Here is a 20,728-nt window from a genome sequence, read left to right as displayed (position 1 = left end):
CAAATTCCACTTTGATGATAGAATATTGAAGGGTTGATTTGGAACCATTATAATGTTTGAACAGTAGATCTACCAAGCAATACTACCAAAAGAGTATAATCAGCCTAACTTATAGTTATCTAATCTAGAAGAAACTTGAAAGTCTCAAATTTTGGAAGCCTTGAACTATTTAGAATTGGTTTTCTAAAGGATCTTGCTATTAGTCATTTGTTGTAATTTTAATGACTTAATTTAAAAAAGATTGCATTAAACAACTTCATTTTAGGAGGTTTGGTTATTTTGGTGTTTTAGGTGTAGAACTGGTAGAAAAAGTAGAGGTAGAGGTAAAGGTGGAGATGGAGGAGTATGAAGCCTTTGAAAAGTTTGGCAACGACATCTGACCTTCAGGTATGATATCTTCCTTTTGTTTTTTATGTTAAAATATTTTATCTGGTTATTTAATTTTGATTAACTTTGCATTAGTTAATGGTTTAATGATTAATATAGATTTGTTGATATTGGGACAAAGGGAAAAAGAAAATGGGTTTTAAATCTTAATCTTAGGTCTCATGTTCTTTTCATTGTTTAGGATTGAATTTAATTCTGAAGTGATGATTTCTCTCTCAATTGTCTATGCTTTTGAGGATGTGTTACGTCTTTGTCTAATTCTTTGGCTAGATTAAAAAATTTTAGATAAATTATTGACTTTGTGTTTGATTTGGTTTTATAGATTTTTGTAGATTAGGTATTTTGTTAAATATTTGCTTTTGTTATATATTTGAGTAAAATTTGATGGCCAAAATTGCACCATATATGTCACAAATAAAAAGATATATGTTGCAACTAACAATGGCAAAATTCCTGATTGATGTACATCATTAAAATGTTGAATTTTGGTTAAAAGGTTGATATCAATCTAATTTTTAGCACTTGAATACATGTAAATTTATTCAAATGTTAATTTTTATGCCTTACAGGGTTTTGAGTACATAAATTTAATTCTGGATGATGCTGGAAAAGTCAACATCAAGAGGAAGAGCAAAAAATTTTAGATGGGTTCATTTTCCTTTACTTTTAATCTCCCAAATGTGCATGCTCTAAACATGGTGCATCTATTTTATTATGGGTCGCTTACATCAAAAGAAATGTAGAGGGTAGATTCTTCTTAAGAGATGCAACACAATAGCCGCCTCTCTCTCTCTCACACAATAGTGGAAAGTGATGATTTTAGCAATTGTCTAAATTGGCATTATGTTGCCTTTTCAATCCCATTAAGGTCTTGCATTTTTGTTTACTGGCAATGTTAGAATTTAGATACATCTTGGACATCAAGAATGATTAATATAATTTATGAAAGATATATGATTGAATGAGTATGGAGTTAACTATATTTGTGTAATTAGTTGTATTGGAGTGTACTTATATCAGTTATATATTTTTTAAATATGATCTCAAGCTCTTGGTTATCACAATATCTCAATGCATGTGATAGATTTTATTACTTTGTAAGTGATAGATTTTATTGGTCTGGTATATATATTGATTTTTTTTTCATATTAGGAAAGTTATCAATAGTTTTCCCGTGCATCGCACGGGTTAGCGACTAGTAAGACAAATAAACAAAGCATTTTATTGGCCAAATGAAAGATGTCTTTTTTTTTTAATATAAAAAAGAAAAAAAGAAAAATCTAAGCTAGAGGGCTTATACTTTTTTATTACAATATTATTTTTATGTAATACTATAAAATAAATTGATATAATAAATGAGGTTGAGCCATCCAGTACGTATTAGGATTTGTTCAAAATTATTGGACCGTTTTTTCAAAAAAAAAAAATCATTTGAATGTTACCTCCAACACTTCGTTGATTTAAACCGATTTAGAGTTAGCTTTGATAATAAACAAGTAACCATTTCATAAAAAACATAGATTTTAAAACTTGTTAAACATATGGTAAAATGTGTGAAAACTTGTTAAGAATATAGAAAATATGCAGGAGAAAATACAATTTTGATCTCTATATTTTAGAATTACAGTCAATTTGATATCTATATTTTGGTAACAGTCAATTTAGTTCATGTTATTTTCAATTTACAATCAATTTGCTTTTTACCATTAATTCACTAATAGAAAATACGTTTGTAGTAAACAGATTGCATAATTAGCATAGTTGAAGTTAAGTGGTACAGCCATATCAACTAAAAATCCTTTATATTTTGTACTCTGTTAGAAGTATGTGATTCAATGAGTCAATTTACCATATCACAATAGTTTAAACTTTTGAGACAATTGGTAATTTAACATGCAAATTGAAAAAGAAGTGATCTTATTTATTATAGGCGAAAAAAATATTTTGGTCCCTACCTTTTGAGAGCAGTCAATTTGGTCCATATTATTTTCTACTTGCAGTCAATTTGATCCATATCGTTAACTCACTAACAAAAAATGCATAAATGACAAACCATTTGCATTGTTGGCATGAATAATATTAATAAATTAAATGAGATGATTACTTGTGTAAATTATAGTGACCATATCAATGCTTAGATGGCAATATAAGTCACACCAGTTAAAAAAAAAAAAAGCCCTTCTTTTCTTTACCAATTTTTTTCCTTTCGTTATTTTTTCTTTTAATTTTCTAATAATTCCTTTAACATTTCAAAAATTCATTTTATTTTTTGTTCTACTCTGTTCTTTAGTTCTTCTTCCCAAACCCAAAATCTACAAGAGGATAACTATGAGTTCTGTAGGGATAACAGGCCCAAAAGTGTATATTGGGTCGTGGATCTTGTTCGAGGACACTTAATAGTCCGAAGACAGGTAAACGTTATCGTGGAAGTGCACATTAGTGAACAAAGAAAGAGGTCTAGTCAAGAGGGTTCAGGAAGGAGGTGTAACATCCCAGTCAGTTAGACAAAAAAAAAAAAAAAAAAAAAAAAAGAGATCAGATTTTTTTAAGTTCCCACGTGCCCCCCACTCCCCACCACTCATTTCAATCTATCTCACCCTCTCATGTCCGGCCATATCTCTCATTTGTTTCTTTTTCTTTTCTTTTCACTTAAACACACTCCCCTCTATCACTCTCATCCTCTCCACTGGTACTTCCACACCACCACCACCATTTCCACCATCATTCTCCGGCAAGATCACCGGAAAATTCTTGAGAACCCATAAGCACCTTCACATTCTTTTTTTGAGGTAAAAATTTCTAATCTTTTTGGTGGGTTTTACACTTTTACTTGAGGTTATTTTTATCTAAGCTTTAATAATGATACCCATGTGATTTATGAGCATTGGAAGTGATATGGTTTGTGCTAATGATGACTACTTAAGGTATATGTATGGTGGGAAATTTAGGGGTTTTGAGTTATAACATGTGATGGTTGGTAAATCTAATTTTTTTTCTATTGCCATTGGGTTTATTTGGCATTAGTTAAAGTTCTAAATTTCTTGTCTTGGAGGATATTTTGATTTTGCTTTCATGGGTCTCTTAATGATGTAGTGTAAATTTAAGCTAGTCATAATGTTGGAGATGATATTAAATGGGATCAACTTTATAAATTGGATTTTATGCCTTGTGAATCAATTTGTTAAGAAACTTTGGAAGTGGGATATATTATTATTGATGAGGTTAAATACTAGGCTTGTCTAATTAAGTGCTTATTTGGCAATTCCTAAATTATAGCTAGATACAATTTCAAGCTCTATGCTTTTTGTGATAGGTTTACTTGATATTGTTTAGGTTCTAGCTAATTTCCTTGGAGTTTGGAGAATTAGGCTTTTGCGGTTGCGAGGTAAGTAGCTTTTTAATGAGATTTTTGAAAAATAAACATGTTGCATAAATGATGTTTTTGGGTTAGACACACTTTTGGAAACTACCTATGGAAATTATATTTTCCTAAAACTATTGTGTCATAACCTTAATATATGTATGATTATATATGAAAATGCATCATATTTGGTATTGCATTTGGGAAAATGCATGAATTGTTGATATAAAAAAATGAGCATCTTTTATTTAATCTTTGATAAGGAAATCATGGATTTTATGGTATATTATAAAATTTGAATATGCTTATCTTGTCTTATTATACGGGAAATTGATAGAAAATCTCTTGACAAGAATGAAGTTGAAAACCTTACAAATTTTATGAAAGTTGGATTATTTAAGATTTTTCTAAAATTACCTAGACATAAACTATGTGTTTCAAAGTATATGTAACCTATGAGTTTTATGTGGTTTTAACACCATGCCATGTGTGATTTCCCGATGATCACCTGATTTGGTTTCCATTGTCTTTATGATAATGGAATCAAATCTAGGTCAGTGCCCTTTCACTTTGGATGACGCGTTCTTCCTTGTTGCCCATGGGGGGAAGAGGTTCCTTAATTATGTGTGGGTGAGGCTGCTGCCCATGGGGCCAAGAAACCACATGCAAAAGAGGTCCTATTTGACGCGCACTCTCTCTACTGCCCATAGGGGAAGAGAAAAACCTTGAAGGTATGGGTAAGGTTACTGTCCATGGGGTCAAGAGTCTACATACCAAAGATGACAATATCATGCCAGTTGTGAATGAGTGGATCCCTTAACAGGTCTATGTGGTAGTGTGGTATATTTATGATAATTTACCATATGTTAGATATTATGGCTTTGGAAATTATAGTGTTGGTGCTCACAGATTATAATATATAGTTTCAAGGTATTTACTTTAAGAAACTTTGTATTTTATTATTCAATCAATCTTGTCATATCATATTACTATTATTGAAAATGGAACTTGCATTTCCCCCACCCTCATTAATTATGCTACTTACTGGGCTCTGTCTCATTCCATTATTTTATAAATTTTTTCAGAGTAGGTAACAATCTTTTGAGACAGCTTTTTGGTGGCTAACAATAGTTAGACTAACTACTGATGAAGGCTAAACCTTTGTAATGGAGATATTAGATGATGTACACCTTAGAATAGGCTTGACTCATTCTTTTGTATATTATAGTGGTTGTGACTTTATTCCCACTGATAGGACAAGCTGATGATATGTAATTATTTATTCAGACCTCTATTCTTTTATAGCCAATGGTCCTTATAATTATTGCTTAGAGGTCTGACTTACTTTGAGAGTATATTCAATAGAATTATTATGATAATTTTTGATGTTGGTACTTGATATGATTTTTGTGGATTGGATTGTCAAAAAGGAAAAATCTACAGGTACTTTGAAACGTCTTTCTCATGTTTTGGACCCTTTGGGGTTTGGGGTGTGACAGGAGGTCCGAGGACGAATGCCACCTCGGCTTAATAGAGCCGAGGTTAGAAGGTTAGACCTGCCATCAAAAGCAACGTTCTAGGTGGTTCTACTGGTAAGGATAAGCATCAGGAAGGGATAAGGAAATGGGAAAGTAAGAAATATCTAAGGGAAAACTGTTGTCACCGCATTGAATGCTCTGTAGTTAACTCTCTGGCCGCATTAATGTGGAGGTGATACCTGAACAGTGATATTCAGCCTTACAGCTACCTCTAAAAACTTCAGGAATATGCTAATGGGACAAGGATAAAAGTTAGCCATCTGATCAACACTTAGATGGTTGAGATGGAGTGAAGAAGGGTAATATAAAGAAGAAAAATCCCATTGTAGAAAGGATTGGAGAATTGATAGTAAAAAATATTGTAGCACTAAGAGTTATAGTTGTAATCAAGTCAAAAAGCAATATATTCAAGAACTACTCTTCTCGGACTTTGCCAAGGAAGAATTTCTTTGCAAAAACTTGTTTTTCTTTGTCTTTTCCTTGCTTTCGTACTATCTTTAGTCCATTGTGAACGTTGTCCAATTCATTGAAACCTAGTTTTTAGCCCATGTTCTACAAATTCTTTGTATTGGGCTCTTTGGGCCTTAATCCTTTTACCTTTTCTAGGATCCAAAACCTACCCTTACAATTGGCACTGTCTATAGGAAACTTGAGCTTTGGTGAGTTCAAAGTCCAACTATGGTGGGTTCATGGCTAAACCGGGAGGAGTCTATTGGTTCCCGACGCCAAGACCAGTTCCTCAATCTTGAGCGAATAAGGGACTGGGAGGTTAGCATGCATACCACACATACTAATAGGAGTCAGTCTCGAAGTAGGAGTCACCTCTCCCATGAAGAGAATACTAGAAGAATGCAGTTGGAGATTGACCAACTACAGAGGAGGCCACGTCGCGAGCGATGAAGAAAGACTCCTTCAAGGCTTTAATTCTTCTTCTGATGAAGATAGGGATGGTAGCAACAGGCCTAGGTCAAGGACCCCTCCTAGTGAGTCTTTTTCATATAGTGAGGATCACCATTATAAGCGTAGAGGTAAGAGTCCACCCCGCAAAGGTCTGGGCAACGATGCTATGAGCAAGGCCCTTAACCAAATTTCCAAATCGCCTTTTACACGCAGAGTTGAAGGAGGAAAACTTCCTCGGCGGTTCACTTAGCCAACATTCACCATGCACAATGATCAAATAGACCTTGTGGAGCATGTAAGCCACTTCAACCAGAGAATGGTTGTTCACTATAAGAATGAGGTCTTGATATGCAAAGTGTTCTCATCTAGTTTAGGGCCTGTAACGATGAAATAGTTTGATGGCCTGGGTGAAGGCTCTATTAATTCCTTTAAAGAGCTTACTCAGGCATTTGGATCTCGTTTCGTTACTTGCAGCAGAGTTCCTCGGCCCTTGGACTCTTTGTTGTCCATGATCTTGCAAGAGGGGAAGACCCTGAAAACATACTCTGACAGATACTAAAAGATATTCAATGAGATTGATGGGAATTTCGATGATGTGGCCATAAGGACTTTCAAGGTCGGCCTACCCACCGAGCATGATTTGAAAAAGTCTTTGACAAGGAAGCCTATTAGGAGTGTGCGTTAGCTCCTAAATCATATTGACAAGTATAGGTGGGTCGAGGAGGATCAACATCAAGGAAAAGGAAAAGCTAAGATGGTCCCCCAGGACAGGAGGGATTTTAGGTCGGATAGGTACAATAACAACCGACCTTGGAAAGATTTTGCTTGGCATTCAGCTCAACTACTACTCAAGTGGTTAGCACTGTATTCCGAGAACCAGTGTACCAGATTTTAGAAAAAATTAAGAACAAGCCATACTTTAGGTGGCTAAATAAGATGGGGGAGACCCCACGAAATGCAACCAGAGCCTTCATTACCAATACCACCAGGAACAAGGGCACACTACTGAAGATTACAAGACTCTGTGGAGTCATCTAGAGTGATTGGTTAAGATGGGGAAGTTGAAACAGTTCCTATATCAGCCCAATGGGCAGGGTGGTCAAGCAAGCTTAGGAGCTCAGAGAGATGCTTCTACAAAACCACCTTTAGGTACAATTAATGTCATTCTTGCTACTCTAGGAATAACTAGTTCTCAGCCATCCAGTTTGATGTCTATAGCTCGACCATTTACAAAAGACTTGCCCCCTGATTCAAAGAGGAATAGAATGGAGGTCCAACCAGCTTTGAGCTTTTCTGATGAGGACAAAGTTGGAACCTTGCAGTTACATGATGATGCCCCAGTAGTTACTCTTAGGATAGGAGGGTATGACGTGAAAAGGATGCTGGTAGATCAGGGCAGTGGTACAGATATCATGTACCCTGACCTATTTAAGGGGCTAAAGCTGAGGCCCGAGAACCTAACCTGCTATAACTCTCCTCTGATAGGGTTTGATGGGAAGATTGTCTTTTCGAAGGGCCAATCTATGGCTAGGCAGTGCTTGGTGCCTACAATCAGATATCAGGCTAGAGGCGAGTCCTCAGCTTTTGCCGAGTAAGGCTTATGGCAATCAAGGGTACCAGTGTGGTCTGCGGATGTGGTGGTAGAAGAGGCAAGTTGTGAGGAGTTAGAGAAGGTTATTATTGGTGACGATGAGGGCAAGTTCTTCCAGGATGGAGTTCAGTTGCCTCCACAAGAGAAAGAAGAGCTGATTGGATTTCTTGGGAGAAACATTGATGTGTTTGTGTGAAGTACTTATGAAGCTCCTAGGGTGGACCCAAATTTCATTTGCCATCATCTAAACGCCAATCCATCTGTCATCCCCAAAAAGCAACCACCCTGGCGCTCATCTAAAGAACATTCTAATGCCATCAAGGGAGAGATAGTCAAGCTTAAGTGGGTCAAGGCCATTAAAGAGGTGTTTTATCCTGAGTGGTTGGTTAATACAGTGGTGGTGAAGAAGAAGAAGAGTGGGAAATGGCGAATATGTGTAGACTTCACAGATTTGAACAAAACCTGCCCTTACAAGTTCTAACCTCAATCTCTCCACTGCTACCACTATCCTTGATTTCTTTGCAGATTAAACACCAACGAAGTTACAAAAATAGGCTTCACCTAAAGATAAATCAGCATTATCATTTACAATAAGTTAGAGAATCAAACTTTTGAATCAACTATTTTAAATATCTGAACCTTTTTCAAAACAATTGTTTAATAAGATCACAATCATCTACTTCTCCGTATACACATGAACCCACCTAATGATACCAAGAGAATGAAAGGAAATGAGAGTGAGCCCCAAATCCCAATCCCACCCACATTTCATACTTCAATATAATTTCTCAATCTCATACATACAAGTCTCAATCTCCCTCCATAATTAAAAAAGAGATAGAAATAGATTTTGGAAATGTCATAGTCTTTGATTTATTTGTAGTGCATGAGCTTGAAGTTTTTGAATTTTGATAGCAATGATCTTGTGGAGTTGCAGATGTTGGGTTTGGGGAACAATCAAAGAATAGTGAAGAACAAAAAATAAAATGAATTTCATTTAACATTAAATCCGTACCAGACCTTGTATAATACAAAAAGATGAGAAACTTACACATTTAAGCCCCATAACATCCCACATCAGTCCATCTAAAGTCCTAGAAAGCTCGATCTTGCCAAGGCCTCTATAACACCCCGGTTGTTAATTGTAATTTGGAAGAAGCTTGATGGGCAAATTGGTCATTTTTCTTGCAAGATATTTTAGGGACAAGCTTGGAAATAGGTTTCATCCCCTTAATATAAAATGAATTTCATTTAACATTAAATCTGTACCAGACCTTGTATAATACAAAAAGATGAGAAATTTACACATTTAAACCCCATAACATCCCACATCAATCCATCTAAAGCCCTAGAAAGCTCGATCTTGCCAAGGCCTCTTTAACACCCCTATTGTTAATTGTAATTTGGAAGAAGCTTGATGGGCAGATTGGTAATTTTTCTTGCAAGATATTTGAGGGACAAGCTTGGAAATAGGCTTCATCCCCTTAAGTCACCCCCCCCCCACTTTCACATTCACGTCTCTCTCTATCTCTCTCTCTCTTGAGCTACCACCCCTCTCCCTTTCTCTCACTTGAATCCCTCTCTCTCTCTCTCCATGGTCTTCCACTAAAAATACTTCAGCCATGAGGTTCTTTTCAAGCCATCACCACTTGTGAAGAAAAGATTTTTGGGAAGAGAAGGACCCATTCGGCCAAGCAAGGAATTTAAGGTTCCAAGATTTTTGATGATGGACCTAGTGATGGGATTGGTTGATTTCATGGTGCCCAATTGAGGTAAAATTGGCTGGTCTTCCGAGGTAAATAGCTTTTTATTGGGATTTTTGAAAAATAACCGTATTGCATAAAACATTGTTTTTAGGTTAAACACGTTTTGGGAAATTGTTTTTGGAAACTATATTTTTCCTAAAAAGTGTCGTGTTGTAACCTTAACTAATATGATTATTTATGAGAAGTGCATCATATTTGTTATTGCATATGAGGAAATGCATGATTTGTTAGCATGGAAAGAACAAGCATCTTTGATTAAATTCTTGGTAATGGATTTTATGGATTTATTGCATTATTTGCAAAATTTAAAGATGCTTTCATCTTGACTTGTGATATTTGGGAAAATTGATGCAAAATATTTTGACAAGAAACGGTTTTGAGGAATTTGAGAATATTGTGGATATTTGGTTATCAAAATATCTTATGAAACTACTTGGAAGTAAACTATATATTTTGAATACATTTAACTTGTGAGCTTTTGATGTAGGTTTGCCCTTGTGCTATGATGTTGGTGATTACCTCGTCTTTGTGACAACGTCTTTGTGATGTGTGATTACCCCATCGTTGTGACAACAAGTCAAGTTAGAGCCTTTCACTTTGCATGACACAGGTAAATTCTTGAGTGTGTGGGTGAGGCTGCTGCCCATAGGGCCAAAAGACCCCATGCAAAAGGGGTACTGTGTAACGCGTCATTCCCTGCTACCCATGGGGGGAAGAGGTAAATCCTTGAGTGTGTGAATGAGACTAGGCAGGGCCAAGAGACCACATGCAAAAGAGGTACTACATGGCGCATTATCCCCTGCTGCCTATGGTGGGGATAGGTAAATCCTTAAGGGTGTGTGTGAGGTTAGGTAGGGCTAATAGACCACATGTCAAAAGAGGTACATAACATCTAATGGTTTGTGGGTTCTAACTTCTCTATGGCGGTATAATGTCTTTGTGACATTTTTGTCTTTGTGATAGCTTGTCATGTGGCCTTGGGTTGGATTTTCAGGTTTTAAAATGATGTTTTGATAGCTCACAGTATATTATACATAGTTTCATATTGAGATATTTTCAAAAAGCTTTGTACAATATAGTTTCAATCATTCTTGTCATTTTACCAACGAGAATGAATTTGCTAAATTTTCATGGAAATTCCCAAATTATATAGCATGTTTTTTAAAATGTTTATTATCATGAAACTTGCACTTCCCCCACCCCTATTAATTATGCTACTTACTGAGTTTTAACTCATCCCATTCTCCAACAGTTTTACAGATAAATTAGCTATACATCGGACATGGAGCTTAGTTTATTGGTGGTGATTGGAGTACCATGCTAAGTGGGAGATTTGTGCTATAAATTGTTGGTGACTCAACTTACTAAATTATTCGAGGCCATAACTAATTCTACTAGAGGTTGGGCTCTTGAGGTTTGTTAGCCTTGGGCATGATAGGCGTAGATTTTCTGTTGAGGTTATGTATCTTAGAGAGGATCGTGACTTTGTGTTTATTTATTTGGAGCTTTGGATTTTCATGTATATTTGGAGACACATGATTTGTAGTTTGTATTGTTTGTAAATGTGTCATAGAGCTCTAACTTATATTGTGGAGAAATCAATATATTTATTTATTTATTTATTTTATCAAATGGAAAGAAAAAAAATCTCCTACAATTTATCTTGAATGCTCGGTTTTTCATGCTTTGAACCCTTTTGGGTTTGGGACGTGACAGCCTCTATACTTCAAGTCCGTTTAGGAACAACTTATTTAACTGAAACTGAAAACTTTTTATTGAAAGTATTGTAGACAAAGGTAAAAACTAACTAAAATAGTATAGTGGGACCCACAAATAGTACAAAAAAGTGTAGTAAGACCCATGAATAGTAGCAAAAATAAGCTAAATAGTAAAATAAGTTGACTTTAAACTCTAATCTCATTCACAACCTTCATCTACAATTATGAACCCAATTTACATCCTTAAGGAAGGCATGTGGTATCATGCCTTGAACACCCCATTATTTAAATGTTTCAAAGGGATTTACCATTTTATTATTTATATCGGTTTAAGCTTCTGTAACAACTGTGAACCACTCATTAGATGAGAAATCATTTGGCTTGAGGAAATGTGGCTTTTGAAGAAAGAAAGTCATCACCTTCGCATTTGTTGTTTTCATATGTTAATAGCATCCTATTCAATATCTATTTTGGTTTGTCTATTTAATTGGATCATTTATACCATTGAATTAATATAATCCAGTTCCTCAAAAAAAAAAAAATCCACTTTTTTCATTAATTAAATTTGAAAAAAAAAATTTAATTTCTCATACTTATCTTTATATTCATTTTTTTAATTTGACCATATTGTTCGATGAGTGATCATTTGTTCAACTAGTGATCCAATAATCCAACTCCTTAATTGGATGAATAAATAGCTTTTCAAAATTACTTATAATTTTTTTAAAAGAACCAAAAAAACAATGAGGGGTTTAATTTTATAATTAATTAATGTAAAAATAAATATAAAAATTGTAAGATTAGTAAATTAACAATATTTTTTAGAGTTATAAAACTTTTTTTTTTTTAGATTTACTTGTCCTTACTATTCCATCAATGACAACTAGTTCACTAGTTCAATTAGTGACTTAATAACTTGACTCACACCATAAATTAAAAATTGATTTTAAATCCACCCCCCCCCCCCCCAAAAAAAAAAGAAAAAGAAAAAGAAAAAAGAAACAAGGGATTCATGATTTTATAATTAATTAATTTATTAATGTAAAAAATAAATATAAAATTTTTAAGAACTGGTTCTTCAAGCTTTAAGAGGGTGTCCTAATGTGGTTCAAAGCTTTGGATCAGACATCACAACTGACTGCTTTAGGGATTCCATCTACAACGTTTTTCTTGAGTTTGCTTCGGGAGGAAGCATGTTTGATTTCATCAAGAAAATTGGTTCTGGTACTGGGTTGCCTGAGGTTCTAATAAGGGATTTCACTCCGTCTATTCTGATTGGATTGAAGCAAGTGCATGACCATGGATTTGTTCACTGTAATATCAAGCCTCACAATGTCCTGTTAGTACCTATAGTAGATGGGTATATTCCTAAAGTTGTAGACTTTGGGTTGGTAAAGAGGCACAATGTGAGAGATGGTAGTGGTGTTAGAGGCACACATTTGTTCTTTTCTCCTGAGATGGTGGTTTTTGGAATTCAGGAAGCACCTTCAGATATTTGGGCACTTGGGTATACTATGTTGATGATGTTGACAGGAAAACCACCGTGGTCTTGTACATCTAAATCTGAACTTGTGTCTCAGATTGCTATGGAAACACCGACAATTCCACGCCATATTTCAAAAGCATCCCAAAACTTCTTGAGTTGCTGCTTTGTGAGGCATTCTGTGAAGAGGTTGACGGCTACCAAGCTATTGAGTCACTTCTTTTTACTAGAATCAAATGAGTGTAAAGAAGTATTCATTCAAGAATCAGTTGAAGTTTCAAATTAGAAGTATCTTGGAGTAAAGCCTCAATCACAGCATCGTCCTTTAGCTTTGCCAAGTTTTATACCTCTTCCTTCTTCATCACCTAAAGAGGAAGAGGACATCCCTGCTGCAGTGGAGAGAACATGTTACAAACAGAACCATCCTTTGGCAATCATGGGTTGCCAACCTACTGTCACTTTTACTGTTTATGCCAATTGAGACATAGCAAACATTTTGTTTGCATTTGTAAATCTTTTTTTTTTTTTTTTTTTGTTAGTGTATAGCCTAGACTAAATTAGCTCATTGGGTTTAGCCCAGTATATTGTACTTGTATTTTACTCATATTACTTATACTACACACATACCTAACCTATATAAGACTCTCTATTGTACATTATTGTTTACACATAATATATAGACTATTCATTTTTTTTCTCTCACTTTATATTGTTAACATGGTATCAGAGCCATTGCTCTGACCTAGTGGTATTTTCCGGCGTTTTTTCGCTGCTCTCGCCTTCACCGATAGCCACTGTCAGAAGCAAGTCACCGTCGTCACACCCAACCACTACCTCTCGAATCTAGTCTATTCATCAATCAAATCGTCGAACCATAGTTACGATGTGATAGATCAGACTTCTCCGATCAAAACCCAGCCAGAAACAGTCCCAAAGGAGCTCTCACGTGCCCTTACCTGACGACCCAAGTTTCTACCTGCCGTAACACGCATCCACGCACCTACACACGCCATCGCCCAATCTCACGCACCTCACTTGCTCCACAAGCCCACGAGTCATTCGCTGCCGCATTGCAACATCAAGCCTAGTGATGTCAGCACACATCATCCCTGTGACGTCAACCCTAGTGACGTCAACATCTGTTGACTTTGACAGCCGTCATTGACCGAGGTTAAATTTTTTTAAAGGGGCTTGTCTTGCTTAGTTTCTCACATAGATTCCAATTTTTAGCTCCATTTCTTCATTTGAGATCTTCAAATCCCACTTTTTGGTCAACAAAACAAAAAAGATATCATTCGTCCTATCACCATTATGTTGGATGGTCCTACTAGCTATCATGTATGGTCTCAGAATATGACTTTCTTTCTCAAGGGTCGTAAACTGTGGAGATATGTGACTGGTTCAATTCCTAAGCCAATACCAAACCCTAAGTCCAAAGCCACAGCTACTAAAGACGCCTTCAAGACTGTTGTTACAATGGATGATTATGAAGAACGCCTAAAGGAATCGGAGAGTATTCAGAGTAAGATCTTGTCTTGGTTTATCAATACCTCTATTCCCTCCATTCATAATCTTCTTCCTCGTCTTGATACTGCTGAGGCTGCTTGGAAATTTCTAGCCGATCACTATAATTGTACTGATGATTCAAGCCTGGAGTTCCACATTGAATCAAAGTTTTATCAAATGTGCCAAGAGACAGATGTAAGGGGGTGGGCTGTGCTAGTGGTGTTAGGCTGCCTCCTGCTACACTAAGCCCAAGTTTTCTGGATAAGAGAGTCGAGACTGGCCCAGCTTCAGCTTAAGTTGGTCCGGCTTATGCGCAAACTAGGCCAAATCTGCCAGGGACGTGCTCACGGCAGGCAAAACTGTTTCAGACAAATTATGGCAGGCAGATATAATAATAATAAAATAAATAGGAAATATCTAGCCACTTTAATGGGGATTTGACCAAATAGCCCTTAACATCAATTACAATAACAATACTATTTGTTTTCTTTTCACGGAAGAGAAAGAAAAAGAATAATAGAGAAACATCAAATGTTTATAATCATGGGTTGATCGGAATACTAGAGGAATTCGACCGGAAATTCAATCCGCGGGAGCAGAACCACAAAGGGGAGAACATCCCTCCTCAAAGCAGTCAATCTCTCAGGAAAGAATCCTGCCGTAGAGGTTAACAACCCTAAGGGAAACAAGCCTAAGTGGTTTTCTGCGTAGGTGCTTTCGAGTTTTTCTTACAGAAGGCCGGGTTTCATAAGGGAGAGAAATGATTAATCTACCGGTGCATGCCCATCTTTCTAATTCTCACTATTTCTTTCTTTCTTCTCACTTTGTTTTCTTTTCTATTTCTTTTAAGTTTTCTATTTCCTTCTCCAAGTTCCATTGTTCCTCCCCCCTTTCTGTTCACGGTAAGACCCTCTTTTTATAGTGCCTGCCGTGACCTGATTTTACTGTTTTAACCATTAACTCCCTTTGTTTGGTATGGGTGTACTGGCCGATCATCACTATTCCGTCTGTGTGTCATCCTCCCATCGCCAGACAAGGAAGTGTATTTTGTTTGCTAGTCTGCCGTGGCACCCTTCCTGCCACGGTCTGGGTCATTTCTCTCTCCTTATCCCTCATGGCATGCACCTAATGATTCCAACTCAGCTTGCCTCTTTTGGGTAGTAAGCCATCCCAGCAGGACACCTCCCCGAAAGTGTCTGAGCCGGAACCATAAAAATAGATTTTTCCCCTCTCCCCACTACCAAACCATGCCCACTGATCCTCTAACCCCCCCGACCTCACCATGCTCTGTATTGGCTGGGTACAGGCTGGTAGTGCCTGGGCCTTGCGCGTGCCTTCATTCCATATATGTCCAAAACTTGCCTGCTGCCCATTCGTCTGCCGTGGTCTGGAGGCTCACCGTCCGTATTTTTTGACCTCTTATATGGGCTGTTCTTTGTTTTCCCGCTCCATTCAAGAGCTGGGCTTTATTTGATGATGGGTCTTATATTTCTTTGGCCCACTTCTTGGTTTCCTTTATTTTTTGCCATGTTGTACTGTTATTCCTGCCGTAATAACTTAATCCTGCTGGACTTCTTTTAGGCCAGCCGTTTATTCATTTTCTCAGTGGTTTGGCATGGCCACTGGTTTACTTCTATTTATGGGCTCCTATGTCCCTTTTGACTTTCCTTTGGGCATCCTTGGCCCGTTTGCTTTCTTTGGGTTTCTTCAGCCCTTTTGCTAATTCTACACTCTCATGAGCTTTTTACTAACTTCATTGGGCTTCCCTGGCCCAATAACCTTATTCTCATCCTTGGGGTTTATGGGCCTGCCATAAACCCCTTACTTTCTTAGTTTGCATTACCTCGAGCCTGCGGCGGCCCTTTCTCGCTTTTCTACCTCATACACTGCCCATGGGATGCTATTTCTTTCTTTCCAGACTTCTTTGAGCCCACTTGCCTCTTCAAGACCCATTTGTTTATTTCTTGGGCCTGTGATCCATTATTCCTGCCGCTTGGGCCTAATGGTTTTGCTGTCTGCTTTGTCAATTCTTTGTTGCCCTTGTTATTGGGCTTTCTTTCTTTCTACCTGGATTCTCACAAATGGCCCCCAACAACAGGTTAGTCTATTTCTGATTTTTATTCTTAGACTTCTACTATGTGGGAACAACTCTCTGCTGTAGATCCTCCACTAATGTGTTCTAAGGACATTGAGCTCTTTGTCAAATATCAAGATCGCCCTAAATTTATGCACTTCATGATGGGTTTACATGAAGATTTTGAGCCTACTAGGGCTTCTCTACTTAGCCGATCTCCTACTCCTTCTCTTGATGCTGCAGTCAAGGAGCTCATTTCTAAGGAGAACCGTCGGCCTACTCATCACATGTCATCATCTGATCGTGTATTGGATACACCATCTCCACAGCCTCTCATTGCTGCATTCACTACTCCTCCACGAATAAACTCTGGGCGTCCTACCTCTTAGTCTTCCAAAGGTACTCACTGTGAGTTTTACCGTGCCAAAGGCCATGACATCTCAGTTTGTCGCAAACTTCAGAAATTTATGCAAAAGCAAAATAAAGCTTCTCTTCCTCAAGCATTTGTTGTATGTCCTTCAGATTCATCAGTTCCTACAAGCCCATCTTTGACTTCCTCACTTACTACAGCTGATATTGAGGCAGTAGTTCAACAGGTTTTATCCTGCACTTCCACTGCCCTTTCTGTCACCTCAGGTAAACAACCTTGGTTTTTTGATACTGCATGTTGTAACCATATGACTCCTGATGAATCCCAATTTTCTAAAAAGGCACCCTTAGAACATCGAATTACCATTTACACTACTGATGGAACTCCTATGTTTGTTTGTCATAAAAGAACAGTCTCTTCTCCTTATTTATCCCTTAATGACACTTTTCATATCCTAAAGTTATCCCTCAATTTACTTTATGTTGATCAACTTTGTGAATTAGGCATAGATCTTCTATTTACTAATCATGGTGTGGATGTGCAGGATCCCCGGACGGGTCAAGTGCTTAGGACAGGCCGTAAGGTTGGCCGCATGTTTGAGGTTCATGACTTGAAGATTCCTTCACAAGTTATTTCTGCAACTGCTACCACTGCCACCCCCTCACCTGATCTATGGCATGCTCATCTTGGTCATCCATCTTTATCTCGTCTTCAGTTATTAGCTTCTCAAGGTCATTTAGGTTCCATTCAGTTTCAAAATTTTAATTGTACTTCCTATCATTTTGGCAAATAAACAAAATTACCCTTTAATAATAGTGACTCCTTTTCTTCTGCACCTTTTGATTTATACATTCTAATATTTGGGGTCCTACACCTGTTCCCACTGAGGGGGGATCTAGATATTTTGTTATATTTGTGGATGATTTTTCTCGATATACTTGGATTTATCTGCTTCATCATAGGTCTAAACTTGTGTCTATTTACCAAACATTTTATAAAATGATTGAAACACAGTTCAATCGCACCATCAAAGTCTTTCAATAAGATAATGCTCAAGAATATAATGATAAATATTTCCTATCCTTTTTAGACAGTCATGGTACCCTTCCTTAGCAGTCTTGTCCTTACACCTCTCAACAAAATGGTCGTGCAGAACAAAAACATCGTCACATTCTTGATGTTGTCCGCACCTTTCTCATTTCTGCCTCTCTTCCTGAGCACTTTTAGGGTGAGGCCGCACTCACTGCTGTGTACACCATTAATCGTATTCCTTCACCAACTACACACAACAAATCTCCATTCAAGCTTTTCTATGGTCAAACTCCTGACTACTCCTCTCTTCGGGTTTTTGGTTGTGCTTGTTTTGTCTCTCTTCCTCTTCATGAACGAACAAAACTCTAGCCTTGTGCTCGTCTCTGTTATTTCCTTGGTTATGGTGTATCTCAAAAGGGGTTTCACTGCTATGATCCTATTTCTTATCGCCTTCGTGTCTCCCGTTATGTTGAGTTTTGGGAACATCGTTCTTTCACGAGTCTTCAGCAGTTTCTTGCGTCCTCTTCCTCAGAGTCTCCCATTTTTACTGATCTTTTCCTTCGTCTCTATCCTGAACTTGTGGAGGATTCTTCAACATCGGCTGCCTCTCTAAACGACTCATCTCCGATTCTATCCCCGGCATATGACCCGCCTGTCTTCAATCCTGTGGCACCACCCTCTCTTAAGTCTCCTGATAGTCCTGAACTTCGTCATTCCACTCGGATAAGCATTCCTCCCCCTTATCTCACTGATTATCACTGCTCTTTTGCTCTTGCCACCCTTTATGAACCTCACACCTATCGTGAGGCCTACACTGACCCTCTTTAGCAGCAAACTATGAACAAAGAACTAAATGTCCTTCATAAGAATCACACTTGGGATATGGTTGATTAGCCTCCTGGTCAGTCTGTAGTAAGTTGTAGGTGGGTTTACAAGATTAAGACCAAGGCTAATGGATCTGTTAAACGATACATGGCTCGCCTAGTTGCCAAGGGATTTTACTCAAGAGTGTGACATTGACTATGAGGAAACATTTGCTCTTGTTTCTCGCCTTACATCTATCAGATGTCTCATTGTTGTGGCTGTTGTTCGCCGTTGGCCTCGTTATCAAATGGACGTGAAAAATGCTTTCCTCAATGGAGACCTCCAAGAAGAGGTGTACATGTAGCCACCCCCTGGCTATCCACACTCAAGCAGTCAAGTTTGTCACCTTCGTCGTGCTCTTTATGGCCTCAAGCAATCTTCTCAAGCTTGGTTTGAAAAGTTTAGCTCAGTTGTTGCTCAACAGGGTTTCACTTCGAGTACTCATGACACTGCTCTCTTTGTCCAAAGATCCTCTACTAGTATCACTCTTATTCTTCTATATGTTGATAACATGATTATTACTAGAGATGATTCTGCAGGTATCCACTCTCTTCAACACTTCCTTAGTCAACATTTTGAGATGAAAGATCTGGGCACTCTTAACTATTTTCTTGGGCTTGAGGTTGCCTCATCTTCTGATGGCTACTATCTTTTCCAAGCTAAATATGCTTCTGATCTTCTCTCCAAAGCCAGTATCACCGATAAAAAGACTGTTTCCACTCCCTTGGAATAAAATGCAAAGCTCACACCCTTAGATGGTGAACCTATATCCAATGCTACTTGCTATCGTCAGTTGGTTGGTAGTTTGATCTATCTCACTGTTACTTGTCCGGATATTTCACATGCCATGGGTATGGTCAATAAGTTCATGGATGCCCCTCGTTCTGTCCACTATGTTGCCATTCTTCGGATCCTCCTATATGTCAAGGACACACTTTATCATGGACTCCACTACCTCTCTCGGTCTTCTCTCGAGCTTTATGCTTATTCAGATGCAGACTGGGCAGGTGATCAGACCGATCGATGCTCTATCACTAGTTTCTATTTCCTGTTAGGTACTTTTCTTGTCTCGTGGCATAGTAAGAAGCAGGATATGGTTTCCCGTTCCAGTACTAAGGCTGAGTATCGTGCCCTTGCCAACACCACCTATGAGCTTGTCTGGCTTCGCTGGCTCTTAGCTGACATGGATGCTCCACAGCCCACTGCCACTTCTCTTTATTATGACAATCGTAGTGCTATCTACATTGCTCATAATGATGTCTTTCATAAACGCACCAAGCACATTGAGATTGACAGCCACATCACTTGCTAGCATCTCAAGAAAGGCAATCTCAAGTTGTTCTCCATCTCCTCTGCTGACCAGCTTACTGATATCTTCACCAAGACTCACCCACTTGGTCATCTTCGAGATCTTATATCCAAACTCCAGTTAGCTTCCTCCTTGCCACCTCAAGTTTGAAGGGGGATGTTAGTGTATAGCTTAGATTAGATTAGCCCATTGGACTTAGCCCAGTATACTGTACTTGTAGTTTACTCATATTACTTGTACTGCACACATACTTAGCCTATATAAGACTCTCTATTGTACATTATTGTTTTCACATAATATACAGACTATTCAGTCTCTCTCTCTCACTTTATATTGATTTTTCATTGTAATTGATTTTTTATTTTTTGGTTTCAGAAGTTGAAAACTAATGAGTCAATAAATATAAAGCATTTTGCATCTCTAGTTATTCACTTTAATGTTTTTATTTTCTTTCGATTTTCATTGTTCATTTATATACTAGTAGAGGTAGTTTCTACATTTGGCAGTGTCCTTAGCCCTTAAGCAGGGTATCTGGGAGATGCATCCTAAAGATATAGTAATCTACTTCAATTTTAGCCTTGTTTAACTTGTGTTCTGCTTCTATTTCAATCGTAGTAATCCTGTTTCCATCTGTAGTTTACTATGGTATCAAAGATATTAGTAAAAGAAAATAAATTGGAGTAACAAAAAATAGAATATAAGTGCTCAGAAAGAGATGGGGTTATCTGTTATCGCTGTGCAAGCTAATACAAGGAACAAGACAAAGTTTTTCAGTTACGTTGTTTTAGTCCTTTTCATTTTGAGTGAACTATGTATTCAAAATTCATAG

The 20,728-nt window shown here is 37.5% G+C and overlaps 1 protein-coding gene and 1 long non-coding RNA gene across 6 annotated transcripts; both read left to right on the top strand.

Moving 5' to 3' along the window:
- The first annotated feature begins 6 nt into the window (after positions 1-6).
- Positions 7-11,192, top strand: LOC126701498 (uncharacterized). Of its 5 annotated transcripts, none has more exons than XR_007647378.1 (3): positions 7-387; positions 3,721-3,772; positions 4,302-11,192. It is a non-coding gene; the product is annotated as an uncharacterized LOC126701498 (long non-coding RNA). The 5 variants fall into 5 exon arrangements; XR_007647380.1 differs by having other exon boundaries at positions 3,721-9,572; positions 10,031-11,192; XR_007647377.1 differs by having other exon boundaries at positions 3,721-11,192.
- Positions 11,193-12,454: 1,262 nt separating this feature from the next.
- On the top strand, positions 12,455-13,030 carry LOC126703840 (mitogen-activated protein kinase kinase kinase 20-like). Its single transcript, XM_050402909.1, has one exon. The coding sequence runs from the start codon at positions 12,455-12,457 to the stop codon at positions 13,028-13,030; it is 576 nt and encodes a 191-aa protein (XP_050258866.1).
- The last annotated feature ends 7,698 nt before the right edge of the window (positions 13,031-20,728 follow it).

This window comes from Quercus robur, chromosome 10 (genome assembly GCF_932294415.1).
Source record: "Quercus robur chromosome 10, dhQueRobu3.1, whole genome shotgun sequence".
Taxonomy (NCBI): Eukaryota; Viridiplantae; Streptophyta; class Magnoliopsida; order Fagales; family Fagaceae; genus Quercus; species Quercus robur.
The sequence above is the reverse complement of the archived record's forward strand: the minus strand, read 5'-3'. Positions and strand labels throughout refer to the sequence as shown.